Genomic DNA, 22,071 nt, shown 5'->3' with positions numbered 1-22,071 from the left:
GCTGGCACCAGTCAAAACATCCCTTGTTTCGAGTTAACCATACCCCTTTAAAGCTTGACTGGCAAGGCAGCTTTGCCATATGTGCTCATTTACAGTGATTCACTGCTTCGGTTTCACATGTATTCACATCCCAGAGCACGTGTCACATATATTTTTGTCAGCAACAGGAACCTTTCTGTCACTTGATCAAGATTTCTAAAATAACGCTAACAACAAAACAAATTACTGTCATATGTAAAAGATATATCCTGAGCAATGATGTGGTGATTTGAAGGTCAAATGATGTTGGAACATCATTACAAAACTGGATCGAATTCTTATGTGAGTGAAAGTTTTTTGGGGACATATAAATCATGTGTAATTGTTGTGTCAACAGTTGTCATTTCATTTCTGCTTAAACAACCACACTGAATGGGAAGAAACGTACATGCACACAAAACACAAAAAGCATCGGCTGCACTTGGCTGAAAACAAACAGCAAAACGAGAAAAAAAAGGGTCAACAAATTCAACTGAAACTGTCCCACAGACTGAACAGCCCTCTTTCTTTTTTTCTTTTTTTTTTAGATGAACCTCTGTAATAGTTGGAGATGTGAGAAGCCTCGAGGTACTGGAGGGCTGAGTAGACATGTGATGTAAGCAGGTGCAAGAACATGCAGGGATTTGACATAAGTAGTAATATTTCAAGTTTAGATTCGATAATTGATCGGCAGCTGGTGCAAGAAGGCGTTCATCAGCGTAATGTGTTCTTCTATTTTCCATCTGTACGCTGTACTCCTTCCTATATTAACTGCAGGCCGAAATATAAGTCTGTAATCTCAAAACACAACTGCACGCATGCATGAGAGAGGAAGGCAGGAAGAGAGAGAGAGAGAGAGAGAACAGATAGTGTTAAACTGTCAAGTGCCATTTGGGACCAAGTCTCAGATCTTCTCAGTCTGTTCCCGTCTCAGAGGTGACTAACTGTCATCTCTCCTTCCTGTTGGTCTTCCCTCTCCCGCAGCTCAGAGACTCCGCGAAGCCCCGAGAGAGCTCTGCAGCCCGAGGAGTACCACAGGAATATCACAGCCAGACTCTCCCTCACTCAATTTGACCAGGTTTTTATCTCTGTCTCAGCTCGTTGGAGACTCACCTCCAGGAGCTGAAATGCCACCAGGCCACTGACTGGGCTGCGCACCAAAATAGTTATAAAAATAGCGACACACAACTGTGTCAGGCTGTCACTGAATAAATAAAAAATGGCTCGGGATTGGCAGTCCTGGTTAACTATAGTGCCCCACTTCAGCTGATATGCCAGAGCGGTGGTGAGGTGCAATCGTTCGAAGAAGTGCCATTAAAATCCAATTAGTCGTGTCGGAGCTATTAAACAAACTGATAATGTGGTGACCCCTTCAGTCCAGTCAGTGTTTTATCACTTTCCAATTAAGAAAGTCAAAATCAAACTTATTGGAAGACATTCACTTTCCCCGTTGGTAGTGAAATCAAAGAATTACAATAAAAAAATAAAAACAATTTTTTTTTTTTTTTAAATACCTTCTTTTCCATGTCTTAACTCACGGTAACACCACCCACATGAAGAGACAGAGTCCCCCCCCCCCCCCCCCCCCCCCCCCCCCCAGCTTCCTCGTCCTCCACTTCCCAGCCGTCTTGTTCTCACCACCTTGGCAGTGCGGCTGTCACACACCGGCGTAATTAGCAGTCCTACTGCCATACGTATGGTAATGTGACAGGAAGATGGTGGACACGGTGGCTGCTCGCACACTCCTCTCCTTCCACGGGGGAGACTTTGTGCCACGCTTCCCCCTCGGTGGAGAGACTGGTGTCGGTCAAACAGGGAGCAAGTCGATGCTCACGTGTAGGTGTTATTTTACTATCTCTCGTACGGGTTATACATGCGCGCGTTTTTATATGAATAATAAATGTTTACTAGAAATAACCAGGAACGTTTACAATGTTGGGTTCATTGTTGAGTGAAATCACTCCGGTAACTATTATTCATTTTACTCCATTAGATTTATCCATTGGCCGCAGTTACTTTGCAAATTGACTGACACAACTGACACTGTATAAACTGGAAAGAAAGCGTCAGACAATCATCACAAGTCATTTGGATTCTTCCTCTGGGGGCCGCAAATGTCAGTAAATCATTTAATTGTAATCCATCTGTTGTTGTTGAGATCGTTATTGACTAACTACCTGACAGACAAACAATGCCATTGAGCCACGCTGCTAGACTGAGTAAACAAGGAACAGTCAGAATCAATGCAGCACAGGCCGAGATATATCCTGATTTTTAGTCCCCACCGTCAATCACACTTCAAAATCGCTCGACCCTCCGCTTCCAGTAATGTGAATGGAAAGATTTTTGTCTGCCTGGTCAAAGACTCAGTCCTTCAAACTCCTCCGCAGGTGTAGCACAGGCTTTCAGTTTACACAGGATTTGTAGTTTCCAGATCCAGCCTGAGATCAGTCAGGTGATGTCACTGAGGAAAATATTCAGACTTGACAACAATCCTCCTGAGCCTCAGATAAAAGTGTTTTTATCAGGATTGAACAGCATACACTGTGACAAGTAAATTGCCTTTGACAAGTCACATCTCTGGAGTAGAGGAATATGTCCGCCTCTGTCCACCTCACATTCATGACTGTTTCCAAAGCGTAGAGAAACATGGATGAACCCGAATACAGTGATGCAAAAGTATGAACCCACGACAAGGAGTTTTCATTCACGACACGCACAAACAGTTTTTCCTAATTTATACTTCCAGACGGTCGATAAATACTGAAGATTATATCCTTCTTATTCTAGAAGTTGTGGCAAATCTGTTGTAATGGATTGCACGGACCTGTATAATAAAATAATGAGGATTTATTCATATAGAACTTACTCGTAATGCAAAATGTATTAATTGATGAACCTAGAACTGCTTCATTAAATTTCAAAAACTCAGCCTCGGCTGACTGGAGTCCGAGCCCTTTTCCTCTGTAACATGCTTTTTAAAAGCACATCATTTCTCATTTTAGTTCATTTGAAGTAAAAATTATAGAGATTTTCATTTAAATGAATGTCTGCTCAGTCATTATCTATTGCTGAAAGACACGATAGTGACTGAGCCTGTGGCCGCTGATGAAAGCCCTCACATTTGCAGTATTACAAACTGAACGAGCTGTCGGTGGTGAGACATTTCCGGAAAAAGAAATCCCAATGTAGTGATGTGTTGTCCATCGTTCTACCGGGGAAGAGGGGATGCGGAGCTAATGCAACTGACGTCACTCAGGCAACACTGTTTGGTTCTCTGCAAAGTGAGATTTTTGCATTTTAGTTGCTTCAAAGCTTGATCTACACGAACATATACTTTATGTAAATGTGGTAGAGAATGCTTAGTGACTTAAGAACCCAAAATGTGTAATGTGTGTATGTTATGAATGCTCCCACTTCCGCAGACGAATTAATGAAGTCGTGACCTTGATGTTTTCACCGAGGTTGCAGCCACGGCCCTGAACGTGACTCTTTCTGTACCTCCAGCAGTTATTTCCAAAATAGTTTTGATGCTTGGAGCATCACAGACTAAATTAGATTTACTTCTGTTTTGTCAGGATTGGTGGCAGAAGAACCTGGGAACCTGAAACATATGTTGTTTTTAGCTAATTTGTGTGGACTGACCCTTTAAATAGAAACAATTCGTTTTAGTACAGTTTGCTTTAACAGATAATTAAACTCTGTCACGGCATTGTGACGCTTATGTCCTCATTAAACTGATTAATTTTCACCTATTTAGGGAAACCTGCCACAAACAATTAACTTGAATTGTGACGCTACTCTCAATGCTATGGTGTGACTAGTTTGACTGACTGCCTTATTGAGATTACTGGGCCATGCTGGAGGTGACCTGGCCATTAACGTGGTTTCATTCCCAGAGATTTAAAATTTTAAAAAAAATATTTAAAAGAAAAACACTTTCCAATGGGAATACTGTGCAGCAGCTCTGGGCTTCTCATGACCTGTTTATGGAGTTTCTGGTTTCTGGATCATGGGGCCAAGAGAGAGCCAGAATTGAAGGGGGTGGAGAGAAGAGACAGAAGTACAGAAGGACAAACGGAGAAAACGGGTCAGTTTTGCCACAGAAACAAACCCCCCAAAAAAAGAAATGTACACCGTGATCCAGTAAGAGACGTCTGGCTCATTGCATCACTTCGGTCTAATATCACGACCAGAGTGTGACCTTAGACTGCAGCCACTTCTCAGACTGTAACTCCTGAAATATAATCTTCTACTGACAGCTTCAAATTGTAATAAATGATCTTATATGCTCGAATACTCGAGCTCAACAGTGTCTTTGCTTCAAAAATCCATCATGTGCACACTTAAAAGCCACTTTTGTTCCCATTTACTGGCGCACACACACACAGAGAGCTGTCGGCTTTGTTTATTCCAGACTTTATCATCGCCTACAACCACGATCGCTCATTATTTGATGTTTGTAACTGTAATGAACAAAAACTAGTTTGTTAGTGATTAAACATTCACTGTGTATTTCCTCAAAAACAGAGAGATTTAATAGCGCTTTATGATAATAAAATAGAGTTGTCATCTGTAGTTAATTAAAATTTCCTTTCCCAAAATGTTTCCCGGCAGCCACACAAACAATCTTTCACCACACCCTCACCATGTAACGAGTAAACTCTAATGCTCTTTTATACGACAATCATTCATCCAAAGTGTCCTCTCAGAAAGTCTGCCTTATTTGAAGCGAGGTGATAATGTGTTTGGAAATGGTTCGGCATCTTTTTAAAGGGTGTCATTTCGAGTCAGTGGTCTTCACTGCTCGTATCAAGTCAGAGCACTGCAGAAAGCTCAAGTTATTTCATTGAACTCCTTTACACTGTGAATTCAAATAGCTTCCATCAGCTCTGAGGCTTTACAGCCACTGGTACTAACAGGTTTATGAAGACTTCTATTTCATCAGCGATTATGTTTTTAAACGAGACCGGCTGTCCTCCAAAGACTTGATGATAGTATCAGTCTTTCCTGCAAGTGCCCCCAAAACAACATGGGAGCTGTTGCTCTGTCCTTAGATTAGCTGCAATTTAAGGTTCAGGACGGATTTAAACCTGTGTTGACTGGGTCAAACTCACATAAGCACTTAAACCACATTGCTGTGTTCTCAGAAACTGCAGTTTAAGCTTTATTATATGGTTCAGTCTGAATCTGTGTCCTGTAGAAATAGAACTTCCTGCAGAGGTCATCGTTTGTGGGACCTCCCGCTGTGTCGTCCCCCCTTCGGCTTGTGAAGTGTCTTTTTGAAGCCTTGACTTTGACACATCGGTTGTCGCTATCTTGGGGGGGGGGGGGGGGGGGTGGTTTGGAGAAGAGGGCAGAGTTTGGGAGGACTGAGGGGTGAGTCTCACTGAGAACCTAAGGACACGAAGCCCTCCCACCTATACCGGCAACCTGACTGAACCCCAGGCAACTCAATCAAACCAGACATACCTCTCTTTGAGACCTAATATCTAATTAACGATGGAATTATTCTCACAGCACCAGAACACTGATCAGAAGGAGTGAATTTAGCAAAAGACACAAAAAATGTAGTGATTTTGTATTTGATGAGAGTGGTTGACTGTTTTTGAATGAGCGCCTATTGGAGCCAGAGGGTTTTTTTGGAGCCAGCCCCTAGTGGCCCTCAGTGGTATCGCAATTTAAGGCACTTCTGCTTAATTTTTCAGACCCGGAGAGTATGTCCGTCTTTTTATACAGTCTATGGGTTCAACTACAGGCTGGTTTGAACTGAGGTTTAGGTTTCATAAAGTTGAATAAGGACGACTTGCTTGTAGGTTTTTACAGTTGCAACGCGGAGAACTAGTGACTATGAATGGCAGCAGTTTGGTGTTTGTAATATTCACTCAAAACATTTGCAGTGCCCATGTTTATTGTTGCACAGCTGTGTCACCTAACAGTGTGACTGAAAAGGAATTTTGCCTTATCTTGCTGAAAATGTTAAATATATGTCATTTATGGAAAGATTTATTTAAATACAAATCGAAGTGCATGAATGTCAAATTAACCGTTTCAAATTTGTTGCTTTGTGTTGGAAAACTTCCCAGCTGCATGTTTATGGGTCATTTATACGATCATTGTGTTGTTGGGTGTTGTATTGTTATTGCTTGTTAGGATTCACTTGTTGTTTTGTTTTAATGGCTTATTTTATGTGAAGCACTTGGAGTAACTGGAGTTTAGAAAAGTGCATTACAAATAAAGTTTATTATTATTAGGATGCACCAACTGGAAACCATCCTTAATGGAAAGAGGATAGACTGTTTCTTTTCACTCTGTAAATTTGGGTCTGGTAATACCGGGCTGCTTGTATTTACCATATTTATTGGTATATGCATCACCAAATTTCTTGGTAAATGTCATATCCCAAACATAATAAAAACTGGGATAAGCCTCATAACTGAAGTATCTATCCTTTTAAACACACTTAACCCGATATTAGATACTCAGAAGCTTTGTTTGTGTTCCCATACTTTTGGCCATTAAGTGTTTCTGCAAAAATAAAAACCACCAAATTTGAGGATTTGTGGTTTTAACAAGACAAACATTGAATTCTCATAGTCATTGCTATCATAATTAGAGCACTCATTTATTTGACAGTGGAATATTATGGCAAATATATGTAAGTTCTGTTGTTGTTGGTAAAGTTTCTTGTTGTTGTTTACCCCGCAGCCTCGCTCGGAGTGTCCTCCAGCCTCCCATCCTCATCTCCTCTCCTTCTCCTCTCTTGTTGCCTTCCCGCTCTACTACTCCCATGACTCGACATCTGGAAGCAGCACCCTCTAATGATCACCCAGCACACTGCAGTGACTCACAGCCAGCCAGCAAGCCCACAACACACACACACACACACACACACACACACACACACACACACACACACACACACACACACACACACACACACACACACACACACACACACACACTCACACAGAGATAACACACTCAAGCTCTGATTTCCAACTCCTCCGAGAGACACGTTGCTTTATTTTTTCTCCTTCCCTCACAGGCCCTATTGAACAGTCTTTATGCCTTTTCTCAGCCGTTGCTCACACTTTCTCATTTCCTCCTCTTCGCTTTCGCTTGATGTATGTGTCGTCTGACAAAAGACACACTTCCTCTCTTCCCTTCAATCTTTTCATCTTTGTCTCATTCCCTCCTTCCTTGTTGTTTGCCATAGAGAGATCACTGAGACAGGAACCATAAATAGGCGGCCTGCGCGGCTGCTGGTGCTGCTTCTTTTTAAACCCGCCATCAAAGATATTCATCATCATCAGGCTATTGATAATCAAGCACTATTGAGCTCTTTTATCCCCTGTGAGAATCATGCACTCACATATGTCTCTCTCCGTCCAATCCACCTGTCCCATTGTGCCCGACACCTCTGACAAGCTTCTTCTTTTTTTTTTTTCTCCTTGCTGACAACAAAGGAGTGTATAAGAGAGAGACAGAGACTGAAGGGGAGTTTGAGACGCAGGGCTGAATGAGGCCTTCGACATGCAGACCACAAAGGGGAGTGTTTTAGTCTTTGTGCTATATACAGAACCGTCACTCAACACTTTAGGCTCGTCACAGAAACGGTCGGTCGGTACGCGGATAACGTCCCATCTGCATGTTTGTCTTCTGGCGCTGTCAAGTGGAGAGGTTAATTAATCCAGCCGTGATTGGCTCGGCAAATTACAAATCAGAGATTGTCGATCACTGACAAACTTCGCCCACAACATTTTGGAGGCAGTAGAAGAACTGCCCGAGATCCAAATCTGGGTTGAATATAAACACAATTTTAAGGAAGTAGCAACGGGTTGGAGAGGTTTTTGCAAGGAACCGAAAGCAAAATAGAAAAATAGGGGGCAAAAAAAGACTGAATGGTTTTGATGTTGGGGTGAATTGTAAAAACTATATAGGAGGCTCCAGCCTCCTGAAGGGTCTAATTAACAGTTTAATGGCGTCATGGAGCTCCAAGAGAGCACAAAAGAGCACAGGCCCGTGGCTTACTTTTGGCCAACCTTAACAGACTCAGCCAAAAAAAAAAAACTGTATTCATGGAGTGGAGGTGATGGAGGGAAAGATTATAAAGCTGGAGGGATAGAGAGACCAAAAGTAAAATATGAATAAGTTGGTGAAATGAGACAAGGTGAGAAGTGCAGAGAGTACCAAAAAAAATACCAAAATGGAATTTTGGGAACAAGAATGACTATTTCACTCACAAAAGAGAGAAGGGAGACTTAACTGTGAGACAGTAAAACATTGCCTTCAGGCAGCTGTCAGCCAAGCTTCATCGAAGAATCTTTCTCCTCCGTCTGCCTATTACTCACTCACTCTGCCGTTCCCGCTCTGCCATCAAAATACAGCAAATCAATCACCCTCCCGCAGCTACAACTCCTCCTGTTTAATACCCATCTATGACGTGACATCTGCAGATACCTTTTGATTAACAGGAATCTGATAAATACAACTTGCCACAGTTTACAAAATGTCGCCTGCGGGCGACATGCACCGTTCGTAGCCACGTAGCTGCACTTTACAGCTCGGTTTGGATTCCTCTGCTGGTGGATAAGTGCAGGAATTCACCCATTTGGCCGTGTGTGTGTGTGTGTGTGTGTGTGTGTGTGTGTGTGTGTGTGTGAGTGACTGTGACTGTGTTCATTTGCATGTGTGTTTCTATGTGTGAGAGTCACTTCTATAAATACAAGGTGTTGAGGATAGCAGTTAGGCAATTAAAGGAAGGAAGGGAAGACGGGCGGGAAGCACGCAGTGAGAGGAAGAAGGGATGGAGCCATTATCCAACTCAAAAGTGGAGAAAAAGTATAGATTAGCAATCCATCTGGTGTCATCAATCTCTTCTTTACAATCTAACCGCACAGCTCACTGCTCTCCGTCTCCATTCATCAATGAGATACATGCTAAATCATAGCAGGAAAAACCTGCTGCTCTTCAAGAGCGCAGGGATGATTGATTGAAGCGCAGATTGCCCGTAGCACTTGTCTCCCCTCGCAAAGTTTCTCTTCCCACAACTGTGGCTTTTTCCCAGCCAGGGATTAGACGATCTGATAAGGGTCGAAGGCTGCAGTCATCGCCGATAATTCGCCCATCTGTATTGCTCATATCCAAGTATTTGCATGCAGCGAGTTGCTTGCCAAAGTGGGTTTCACCGCTCTGACCTACTTAAATTGTTTTAAGCTGAGTGATGCTGGTGCACAAGAGTTCTGACTAAGACAGGAGGCTGTGAGGAGCGAGTGCTGCTGACAGGGTTTATATTACAGGTTGTTGTTCATCTCGTACCAGTGAACATTTTTTTTTTCTTGATCGTTATATGTGACCAATGTTATTGCAACACCTCTGGGTGAAATGCATTCATCAGAGTGGCAAGAAGGCAGACTACTTCAGAACCAATCCAAGCTCCTGGGTGCTGATGGGCCAAACGCTGAAAATGATTGGCTCATTATTTTGACAGTACCTTGTATGGTATGACAACGGCTGAGCCACCACTGATGCCCACAATTGGCAGAGCTGTCTGTGTGGAGAGGAAGTCCAGGATCTGTGCCACTTCTGCCACCTGAAGCCGAAAAAGAGACAGACTCAGTGTGTGCACGAAGGAAGATGAAAATTCTGCACCTGCGTGCAGCATGTTATGTAAAATATAACAATATACAGTAGTTTCTCCAATTTGATAGAGTGAGGCAGCCCATGACCTAAAGTTCAGATCAAATCCAGAAACTGACTTGGTTGCCGAAGTGAAATTTATATACATCATTCGAAGATCAAACTAAAATGGCATTTGGTGCTGTGCTTCACAGCAATTCTAGCCAAAATATTGGATGTAAACAAGTGTCAGAATTATAATTTTTTTTTTTAAAAGGAAATGCCTTAAGGATGCACAAAATGCATTAACTGTTGTATACGAGAAAAAGCTACTATACATCCTCAAAGTGCTTCGAAAAAAGGAAATGTAGTTTACAGTTCCATAGCAAATACGCAAAATCCATCTGATAACAAAAACTTAAGGCCAGTTCAGACCAAACATTGGCGACGAGGTGTTTTGAAACATGCAGCTACTCGCAATTTGTCAGTCTGCAACATGCACCTTTTTCTCAGGCTATATTTTAACTTGTAAATGTAGGGAAAACACAGGAGTATTAATGATTATTAAAGCTGCCAGTAAGCCATGACAGTTGAGCTGAGACAGTCCCGTTCACACTGCTGCAATCTTTTTCTTTGCGTTTTAAAACGGTTTCGTCTCGTCGTGAGTCTTTGGTCTGAACTGGGCTTCAGGATGCAGTCAGAAGCTCCACAACTTCTGGAACACGCCAAAAGAAAAAAAAAAAGATCTGTCTCAGTGACTGCAATGTAGGTATTGAGTCATGTCTTGAGTCACGCCACCCCAAATAACAGGTTTGAACTGCCTGAACTGTGCAGATTTCAGAGCAAACACTTCTTAATTGTGGCTGATATGAGCTTAGTATAAAATTACATTTCTCTTCTTACAAAAGCAATCAAGTGCTCTACTTTTATGAGTGACCTGAACTACACAAATTTTTTTTCCGTAGTAATTTGAGCATTTCTTCTTCTATAAGAACACTGTTTAAGGGATGATTTACATTTTGATTCTATGATTTAATGTCATTTCTTTTCTCCGTACGATCTAAAACCATATGAACACCATAATTTAATTTCAGCAAAGATAGTACATGCTTGGCATCTCAATTAGTTCCTCTTTGTGATTTAAGCTGACAAGACAGATGCTTTTTTACATAAAAACGTTGCCTTGTGCAGCTTTAGGAAGCGGATGTGGGTGACTGAACACCGTGACTCTGGAGAGGATGTCTTATCAGAAAACACCCCAAAACACGCATAAATCATTTTCACCTGAGCGCCATCACCCGAGCCCACATCATCCTCAAAGACCACACCGTGCAGCCTCTCCGTTGCCATGGTATCGCAGAGATGTGTCAGCAGGTCGCGGGGGTTGGTGTCGTTGACCAGCACGGTCACGGGGCTGACCACCACGGGCAAGTCGACAAAGTTCTCCCCACTCAGACGACCTCTGACCTCAGTCTGGTAGCTGGAGCCGCTGAACACCACCGCCACGTTGATGGAGGGGTGGAGGAGGAGCGGCCGGGCCTGCAGCGGGCGAGGCGAGGAGATGAGGAGGAGGAGGAAGAGGAGAAGGAGGAAGAGAGGGGGCCAAGGAGAAGGAGGAGGAGGATGTCCCCTGGGAATGGCCATGTTGGCAGCCTAGTGCCTGGGAAGGAAGGGGAAGAGAGCAGCGTGTCAAACATACAAGCTGCTTTACTTTTATGGTGATTTTGACATAATGCCTCATAATCCGTCAGTACATATCCATCCCTTATTTCTCTTTCCTGTTCTGTCTCTCTCTCTGACCCTTTTGTATGACAGTATTAGCCCTGCATTTAGACTCGTGTCATCAGAAAAACTCTGAGTGTGTGTGTGTGTGTGTGTGTGTGTGTGTGTGTGTGTGTGTGTGTGTGTGTGTGTGTGTGTGTGTGTGTGTGTGTCACAGTGTCAGAGTGTGTGTGCATGTAATCCTCCATAATCCAACCCCCAGTCATAACTGTAATCACCTCTCCATCGCTACACATCTCTGATTCAGCATGCGCGCGCACACACACACACACACACACACGCACACACAGCGTCTCCATGTGGTGTGACGTTATCATGCTTAGAAATACATGAAGTAAAACAGCAACAACAGTCATTGCTGTTAACAACATTTGTTCACAATATCCGCATAAAACCAACGTATGCCCAGTGCAATGTAAAAATCCAGCTTTAATATTTTTCTCCCAAATTAAATTGCATACTCGCATGTTTTCAAACCCACTGGACAATGTCCACACTGTTTATTAGTTACCGTGACCCATCGCTCGACCCCGACCTCCTCTCTCCACAGCTCTACAATAACATTACCTTTAATTTCCATCATTGCTCCCAAAGGACAAGAGATATAGGCTCTAGTCTGTCTTTCAGTCAAAATCCAATTTATGTGCATATCTGATTGGTGTCCGACGATGAACCGCAAAGACTTATTTGAACAAATCCACTTCAAAACGCATACAGTATATGGTTTGAGCTGGCCAGCCTCCTTTACCTGTGACGCTCTATCATTAGTTCCATACAACGTTCGTTACAGGCTCCTCATTTGATGTGGTAAATAATCAAGCCCATTTCATTACCCTCCATTTCGGTTTGGTTATGGCAACTAATACATCCAGACGCGGTGTAATTACTATAGCAACCAATGTGGATAGACTCTAAAATGAGAAGGACTGCCACCCGCATAGACAGATCAGATCTGATCACGTCCAATATAAGATGCAGTCAGTCAATCAAGAAGATTGGATTCTGATCTGATTTGCAAAAATTGGATTTGGACTGACAGTGTGAACCTAGCCATGATTATTGCAGCTGCTGGAGTGTGTAAGTACGTTTACTTTAGAGATTTGCTGTAACAACTGGTCTGAGGTGTGTGTTTATTATTTTTCTCCTCTGGGCCAATCTCCTATTTTATCACCACAGGTTATAAAGATGTGAGGAGAGTTTCTCTGAAACTATACAGCCGGTTGTATTGCAGCTAAAAACTCTGAGACGAAACCAGCTCAACCATGCTAACGTTTGATCACATCTCTTCAATCATTTGTGCATTTGTTTTCAGTTACACATTATGAAAGCTACAAATATTTTATTCATTATTCATATTATTAATATACACAACAAAAGGCCTAACACACGCCTGTAATATGCAACAGAGTTGAAATATGTCAGTAAGTCAAATTGAAGAAGGCAATCTAAAATAAAAATATCTTCATTTGGTAAAATTATTGAGACTTATACTCAGCATAATCAAACTTTTGATGTGCATCCGTAGAACAACTCACAGCAGCGATACCTTCCACATCTGCATACGGATTGAGCTACTTTAAAGAAGCATGAGCTGTTTGAAGTTCCTTCCTTATTGAATCAATACCTTTGAACCTTTGATAAAGGCAGGTGCTTTCATATAGCAAATAAAGATCTCCACATACACACATATTTGATAGGAATAAAAAAGGATAGCTTGTGTGTCGGTTTCATCTGTGGCCATCAGAGACACTCTGATAATTAACAGCACCTCCCAGCTTTGATTCAAAGCAACACCGGGTTAAACGTATCCCACCCCTCCAACACTCTTCATGCTCCTGGCATATCAATCATTCATCTTATTACGGTTTTAAGCTCCCAGGCTTCATATGCCCACAGGAAAAATGTATATATACAGTTTGAACTCAAGAAAGGCAATCCATCCTTGTTATTAGAATGAGCTAAATGATAAACCATCCAGTCAATACAGGGTCACATCTGGAGCAGCCTGTTATAAGGATTGCGTCATATGTGTGTTTTTGAATTGCCTCTGTTGTGTTTTTCATCTTGCTGAAGTTTTCTTCAAGATATCTGGGTTTGCAAAAGGTCAGTGATGTTGCACATTTTTCTTTTGTGAAACCGAGATGTGTATTAGGAATTTATTGAGCAGTGTCGTCTGCGTATAGTGACATTTGGGTGTTTTAGCCGTGTCATCAAATCCACACAAACAGGGGTTTATTGAAGGGTAAACACATTAAAACCGCATCTCACAATCTGAGATGGGATTGGACTGCTGAAGGCTTAGACCTTTTCTCCTTAAAAATCCCATGATTGCTTGTTTTGACTCACTGAGATCAACTATATTCGTCTCCGCTGAATCATTATATCTTGATGTAATCACAGTGTCCGTTAAATCACCACCCACTTGTTCAAGGTGGAGATTAAAAACGAACAACCCCCCCCCCCCCTCCCCCCCCCCCTCCCCCGCCCCATGCAGCACCCGTCTGAAAGCCTTCTGAATGGCTGACGTGACACAAACAGCATCTGGTTGCATTTGAAATAATCTGAAATAACAAAGAAAAATTCAACACTTCAGAACCTTTTTGTACAACTGAAGCAGAAAAGTCTGGTTATATTGCTGATCATTATGTATGAAGCTACTTTTACAATCTGGGAGCTATACCGTTAGATTAATGTCATAGAGAACTTGATATCCTGAGGGTTGAGAGATGTTTTTGCTTGACATTATTAAAGCCTGTGGAGCGGAAAATGTTTATATTAATAATATTACATAAAGAAATTACACTGAGTGTCTGGTATCTGCAGGATGAGTGTTTGAAAGTGAAAATGATGTGGAAATTCATGGATATTGGTGAACTTTACATCTGCGTTTTGTCCTAATTCAGTGGTTTATGCCGTGTTGTGAACGTAAAAGGACTCATCACTGCTGCACGACGACAAATCCATCATGAACTATAACTTGACCGAAATTCTTTTGTAATGCACTGCTTGCTTTTCAACCACCAGAGTAAACAATGAACAGTTTGCAGTATCCTTAAGAATTCAAGCTCATTCAATACATGAATGCAATAAAAGAGTTCTGAATATGCATAATTTGTACTCACAAAATTGGTTAGGGTAAGCAGAAGTAATGCTTTAAAAGTAATCCTATGCCTAAAAATATAAACCTCAAGGGAACGCAGTGGTGGAAGGAACAGAAAAATGGATTCCAAAATATAGAAATAGCAATAGAGAGATTGTACGAATGCTGACTGGGGGAGCAGGTCAAGTGTTCATTTATAACAGTGTAATCTCTGGGAAAGGGCATCATAATGGGGTCTCAGATTAGCAATGTGTGTGTGTGTGTGTGTGTGTGTGTGTGTGTGTGTGTGTGTGTGTGTGTGCTACACTTGAGTAAAGGCACAGATATCTGGAAAGAAAATACATTTGGTAAAAGTTAAAGTCACCTGTTAGAAAATGGCTTGGTCTCAAAGTATCCTGATATTTACGGTACTTAAGTAGAAAAATGTTTTTTTTTTATATATTAAATGTACTTAAGTACTGAAAGTAAAAGTAAATACTGCTATTAAAAAAGCAAATGGTCAGAAGTTTTGATAATTATGAGGATTATTCTGTTAAAGCTGAACCGAGGACACCTTGGCTACAAGTGAAAATTAGGATTAATGTTATTTAGTTGTTACGACATAGTTGCGACTCCGTAGCAGCTGCCATGTCTTGGATTGAGAGGAAATAGAAACACAACCAGGGCTTTGAGTGCACTTGTATGGATTTTCACAGTGAGGTGACATAGAAAGCATGTGAACACGTTGAAAGGACCACAGTGTGTGACATCTGAACTGAACACGTAACATCCGTGGGTTAATCTTTTTATCTTTTCATTTTAAAAATAACATGAATCCTTCAGACAGGAAGCAGTCAAAGAAAGCTAGATGCTTGTCAGTAATTGTGTGCATACGCGTCCCTAAAATCAAAAATTATATTCACATGCACACTTTGAGTGAGTGAGTATTGTGGTGCATGCACAGGTTTTCTATTATTATGGAGATTTCCAGATGGAGCGCAGCTCCTCCTTGTGGGATAAACTCTCTCATTGGGACTCAGGTACGGCTGTACCTGCATCAGCATGAACACAGCTACACAAATCCAAATTCACTCTGCAGTGTACTAATGAAAACTAATCATACAGGTTCACTGATCAGGAGTAATGAAAGTGCAGGTAAATGAGAAAAAAAGAGGCAAAAAGGGGGAAAAACTGTTTCCTATTCAGAGCATCAAAACTCACTCATTGGTGGCGGATCGATTTACTTTACAAAACAACAAAAACAACCATTAATACTACACAAACCGCCAAAGAAAATGACCATCCCTTTTTATCAAATAATCCTGAATACTTTCAGCCTCTTGTCCTCTGAGAATTCATCAAATGAATCATTCTCAAAGTGGAAAAAAAAACCATTTCCATCGATCTTTTCACCTCGCTGCTCCTGCCACTAAAGCTGTCCTTCATCAGATAAATACGACTATGATTTTTCCATTTAAAAAAACAACAATGGATTCAACATCATCCAGTGATGATGATCTTGTCCTGCTCCTCGCTCGACAAAAGAAGAGCAGATTTTGATTTCGAACCATTCAGTGACACTGTTACCAACTCTGCCGCATCCAAAAGCGAACTACATAAACCGCTAACTGTCCTGACAGCCTGGTTGCGCGATGTGATTGGTCGACGTCTTTACTTGCATCGCAAAAGCTCCGAAAAATATACCTCTACATATATGTCGGGACTCCAGTGGACCAGATATCAGATCACACGTTCAGCTGAGCCTGTTCTTCGTTAGTACCACATACATCCTTGGAAATATACGGTATACTGTATGTACAAGTATGAACTATTCAGTCATTTACCGACTTAGTCGGGATATGCTGGAGTCCCCACACTGAGTCCCCAGGGGGTGGAGAGGAAATGAGCTGAGAGGATCTAGTTGATGGGATGAGCATCATCACCAGAGAATTATCAACACGCCTGCCTCCAACCTTGTTTTTTTTTTTTCGCGGCACCTTTGAAACTGATTTGAGTGCATTAATTAGGGGAGCTTGAATTTAAGGGCTTGTATTAATGTGGAAGACGGCCATCTTCTCATCAGCATGCTGAAGGCACGGCGCTCCGACAGCTGCGTGAAACATCAGGAATTTCTAGAGCGACTTAACGCAGACCAAGAAATCCCAATGTGAGTTTTTATTCTGCAGCGCTGACATAATTTCCTGATTCTGGTATTCTAACCCTGGAAACTGGAAACCATCTGCTTTGAAGCATTTCAAGTGGAACAGTAATTTGCTGTGGTTAGCTCTAAAGGCTGTAAACTCCTGTAGATTACAACAGTAGATTTTTTTTATTTGTCTTTAAGGCGTATTGATATCAATGACCGGAGGCATTATAGTTTTCGGGTTGTCCGTCCGTTCTCGTGATAGCTCAGGAACGCTTTGAAGGAATTTCTTCAAATTGGGCAGAAACGTTGACTCGGCTTCAAGGATGACCTGATAGGATTTTGCAAAGGTCAAAGGTCACTGTGACCTCACAAAACAAGAATTCATACTTTAGTGATTGTGAAATTTCACACGCATTTTGAAGTGAATAAAATGTTGACGTGATTACATTTTGTATCCAATAGGTCAAAGGTCAACTTCACTGTGAACTCATAATATTCTGCAAAGACCCTTTTCCAACCTTTAATTAACACCGTAGCTCAGGACCAGAAGGGGAGATTGTGATCATATCTCACACTTGGTTGGATATTGAATCGGTGACAATAATCTCAGGTGTCCTGGCTTCTTTACAACAAAATCTACATCAATTTGAAGCTTTCTCTTCTGTCGTGGCTGCAATGTGTTATATATGTGCTCTATCAGAATCAGCTTTATTAGTCAAATTTTTTCAAAGTCTTCACTGCATGTATTTAATGAGTCTGGAGAGACATGGATTGAAACAGTGACTAGTTTGGCTGTTGGAGGCGTAAAACCTCGAGGTTCTAGTTTTTTCCTGATAGGTTCAAGTTAACCTCCTCTTTGACTGAACTGCCGATCAATGTCTGATTTGACACCTTCAGAGCGGGTCAGGAACAAAGTCCCGACTTCAGTCACATTTGGATTAATGACACGTGAAGCACTTCTAACATCGTTTTCTGAGGACATCATCAAATCAGCTGTACTACCAGCTACTGGGTTTGACAGTTAACACACCATAGGGCCTGAAGTAGGAGCAGCCACTCTGTCAATGTCAACCAGCTCAACCGCTCCACCGTATTTTCTTTTCCTTTCATCCTTTCATCTCTCTTTAAGGACGACGTGAAGAAGACGAAGTGATTTCTTTGGGTGTTGCGCATGCGGCTCTCACAATCTCACGCTCGCATGCAGTTAACAAAGCCAATCAAACCCTCCACATACAAATTAAACTCACTATGTGAATAAACGAGTGTCATTCTTAACCCCTGAGCTTATAATGAAGCATATCGCAAAACGTCTGCCACATAAATTTATCATAGTTAGGATTTTAACTGCTAACATTGCAACCCCATCTCTCCGCGGGTTCCTGCTCTCACACAAAGATTTGACAGCTTTACAGGAAATCGTTGCACGCCGGACGTATCGGCAGAGATGACTGACGTTGACGGTGGGGGGGGTGGGGGGCATTACTAAATCGGCTTGGCCCGCTGCCACTCACACGTATAGCAAATCAAAGTCTCAGTGACACTCAATCTGCTGCCACACCTGCTTAAAACGGACGTTAATACGCTTACAAAAACATACATAAAATCATGCAAGTGTATGAATTCATTAACACACATACTCCTGGCTGTGTGAGTACAATATTTCACACTAACTTAGACAAATGTCACCATAGCAGAAACAGTTTTACGGGAGAATATGTTTTTTCTTTTACCACGACCCCCAAAGAGAAAAGGCGGGAAAGGACGCCTCTCTTGTAAACTGTTAACGCTACAACTGATCCTGTGTTACTTGATGTTGCGATCTAAAATGTGTAATCTGGAATAGTTTGCAAAGATTTCAGTATTCCACATTGTCATTTTTGTTGTTGTTGTTGTTTTTTCTTCTAATGTCCCTTTAATCATCTTGTGGCCCCTCCGACTTGGCCCCATATGCTGCCCCTGACCCTTAGGTTGGAAACCACTGGTCAGGAAATGAGCAGCTAAAATAAACTGTGGATTTGACCAGAAAGAATTTAGTGAGAAATCACGATGATAAAATGTTGTTGTACCTTTTGTTTACCTTTCAGTTTTTGGGGATCTTTCAGATTTAACTCGGGACCTTTTCCAGAGCCCCAAACCTCATGTTGGGAATCACTGCTATACAGTATGTAGCTTGTAACTCATGTCAACATCATACATAGAGTATATAAACCGCAAGCATCCAACAAATCACAAATAATAACTTTATTTTTTGTTTTTCTTTTACAGTTCCATTAAACAGCTTATGACCCCCTCAGATTTATATCGGGAGCCTTTCTAGGGCCCCCGAGCCCCTGTTTTGGAACCACTGGTCTTTTTGACATTGAGCTATGCAGCTAAAGGAAACTATAATGCTGCAACGTGATATACGTAAACTGGGGCAGAAAGCCTCTAATGGAGAAAAACGAGAGCTGCTACTTACAGCTTATGGGGCAAATCAGTGAGCATTACCAGATAACTGATACAGCAGTAAAACACTGCAACTGAAACATCCATAATCCATAAGTAAATGAGTCACTTTGAGGAAGTGTGTACGCAGGTATGGTAGAATCTGCACACACACACACACACACACACACACACACACACACACACACACACCAAATAAGCAGCTAACCGCCAAACCTCAGAGTGGAAAATGCTAATATGTCCTGTTACAGTAGTTCCTGTTATAGTAACAACCGGCTGCTCTGTTTCTGTCAGCGGCAGATGGGAGCTTTCTCTCGAGGAAACTCTTCACTTATGAAAACTGAAAGTCTGACTGCGCTCAGACTGAGTCTACACTCACGCTCCCCCTGAGCTCCTAATGATTTTATTCTGTCTCTATCTATCGCTCCATATCTGTCTCTCCTCACACATATAAACTATGACTTCCTGACGGAGGATCAGATTAAGTGACAGAATATGTGTCAGGGAGGATGTGTATAGGTGTGTGTGTGTGAGAGTGTGTGTGAAAGACTTACCTGTGCTTTCTGCTGTTATCCAACTTGAACTCCTGCTGCTCCATCGTTTCTCCGGCTGCTCTTCCCTCCTCCAAATGTTATTTTCTGTCTCTTTTTTTGGTGTTTTTTTTTCACACCTGGTTTTCACCTGCCGCCCTCACTCCTTTCAGCACCTGTAGGAGTACGCATTTAGACCAAGTCTCTGTGTGAGGAGCAAGTGTGTGTGTGTGTGTGTGTGTGTGTGTGTGTGTGTATATGTGTGCGCGCACGTGTGCGTTTGGCAGCTTTTGGATGTCTGCACACTCCCCTGGAGGACTTCACAACGTGACAGCAAGTGTCTGTGATCTCCCTGTTTCTCACCCCAAAAAAAAAAATCTCTCTTTCTAACTGCTCGCTTTCTTCTCACGCCTCGCTCTTCCTCTGTTGCCGTGACGCCGTTCGCGAGTGGTCGTGAAGGCGAAGACAGGACATCAAAATGGGACGGGAAAAGGGAAGTGAGGGGAAGGCGAGGGTGAAAGAAGACGAGAGAGGTGCGGGAGCCCCTTCGATGAGCAGCCTGCCTGCGTGTGTGTGTGTGTGTGTGTGTGTGTGTGTGTTTGTGTTTGTGTTTGAGAGTGTGTGTGTGCATATGTGCATAAACCCACTGTGTTTAGCTCTCTGTCTATATCCCTCAGGCTCCCTGCTGTTCGGAGGAGCGAAAGGGTGGGGAGGGGATGGGGTGGGGGGGTGGGGGGAGTGATAAAATGCCTCTTCAGTGAAGGGGGCACAGACGCCGGTAACACTTCAGCGGCAGCGACGATGACGCTTCCCCGCCGTCTTCTCCTTCCTCCCCCTCTGCGCCTCCTCTTCCTCTTTTTCCCTCTCCCGGCTCGGGGGTAAGAGACACGACAGATCCATGGGAAGTTAGAAAATCTCACGGGCAGATGAGGATAAGTCCCGCGCACGCCTCTGCATCTTCGGAAGCAAAAGTTTTTCCCTCCTTCGGTCCAGTTGTCAGCCCCAGCGGTGGTGGTGATGATACTCCGCAGTAAGGGATCCCCCCATACTCCACCCCAGCCCCCCCCCCCCCCTCCCCCCAAAGTGATGATCCGCCTCCTCGGGTCCTGTGCGATCAAAAAGGATGGGAGGAAGAGGTCTGGGTTCGCTGGCCCCTCCTTGCCCTCTCTCCCATATGGGTGTGAGGTGATCCAGATGTTGGCTGGCGGCGGGAGCGTCGGGAACACAGAGAGAACAGCGGGACAGATGGCAGGTCTGTGGGGTCGGGCCGGCTGTGCACTAGCAGGTCCTCATCCTGTTGCACTGATTTGTTTTTGGTTTTTTTTTTGTCTCCCACCAGAGTTTCTCTCTCTCTCTCTCTGTCTGTCTCACCGTTGTGCTGCCGCTCATCTGCCTGCGCTATCACACCAGTAATCCTGCTTTCCATTTCCTCTGTAACTCCATCTTTTCTGTATCTCTCTCTATCTCCTCTCACTCCATCACAGGAGGGGCTGCATGTGAGTCCTGATAATAATGGTGTGAGGATTTAGCCTGCCTCTCTTCCTCTCCTCCCTCTCGCTCACTTCAGCGCAACCCCTCCTCCTCCTCCTCTTCTTCTTCCAGCCCACTTTTGCTCCCGTTTTCTCTGTATTATTCACCTTCATCCTGTCACGTATCCTGCCGTCGTTACCCTAAATCACCTCACTGTGTTGCTCTGTCATTTCATTCCCTCACTCTTTTTTTTTTTTTTCTTCTTTTACCATCAACAGGTCCAAAATAACACCCATAAATAGTCTTGTTTCTGGACCCAAGAGGCTCTGTCCATTGTTTAGAAGTGTGAATACACTTTTACAAAGTCAGTGAGTCAGCAGACCTTCTCACAAGCCAGTACCCTTTAAACAGGCAAACCAAACATTAAATAAACTGTGGCACTGAAAGACTTACTCCGTTAAAGGGGCGATACACCAGTTTTGCGTGTCTGAAAATAATCAGGAGTATCTCGGCATTGCCTTTAGGAAAATGCCGGCGTTAATAAATGGAGACAATTGAAAGGTTTGCTTTTATCAGGCAGCTCAAGCGTTCACACAGAACACCAAGGAAATGTTTTCCCTTGTTTTATTTGGATGAAGAGGACTGCTTGTTTAGTCTGTGTTTGTTCGACCAGTGAACCACCTGTCCAATCATTAGCTACCAACATACCTCACTGTGCACGGTGTGCGTTTGATGTCGGGAAATCATTTCCCTCCTTTGTTTCACCTTTTTCCACTCATCTTAATTCATGAAGTATATTTACAAAGCTCGGGGATAAGTATTAATTTTGGCTTTGGAAAAGAAAAGATAGAAAAAAACGTAATCAAGAACCATTTTGCTAATTAATTATCAACGTTAAAGGTCATTTTCTGCAGCAGGGCCATTCACCGTGCATCAATGCAAAATTGTTGTTTTTATGCATTTAATAACACATTCAATAA

At 42.6% G+C, this 22,071-nt stretch overlaps 1 protein-coding gene across 1 annotated transcript in view; it reads right to left on the bottom strand.

Moving 5' to 3' along the window:
- Window positions 1-20,638, bottom strand: part of LOC138204745 (glutamate receptor ionotropic, NMDA 2C-like) — a 49,507-nt gene extending 28,869 nt beyond the window's left edge. The window contains exons 1-4 of the mRNA XM_069160198.1: window positions 20,269-20,638; window positions 19,646-19,797; window positions 10,924-11,299; window positions 9,515-9,613 (exon numbers count right to left, since the gene is read on the bottom strand). Of these exons, the coding sequence (XP_069016299.1) occupies window positions 9,515-9,613; window positions 10,924-11,283 (459 nt within the window). The 5' untranslated portion in view covers window positions 11,284-11,299; window positions 19,646-19,797; window positions 20,269-20,638. The remainder of the gene's footprint in view (window positions 1-9,514; window positions 9,614-10,923; window positions 11,300-19,645; window positions 19,798-20,268) is intronic.
- Between the last annotated feature and the right edge of the window lie 1,433 nt (window positions 20,639-22,071).

The sequence above is a fragment of the Embiotoca jacksoni genome, unplaced genomic scaffold (genome assembly GCF_022577435.1).
Source record: "Embiotoca jacksoni isolate LCO1_2020_lvr unplaced genomic scaffold, fEmbJac1.0.p SCAF_26, whole genome shotgun sequence".
Lineage (NCBI taxonomy): Eukaryota > Metazoa > Chordata > Actinopteri > Embiotocidae > Embiotoca > Embiotoca jacksoni.
This window is presented reverse-complemented; position numbering and strand designations above follow the sequence as displayed.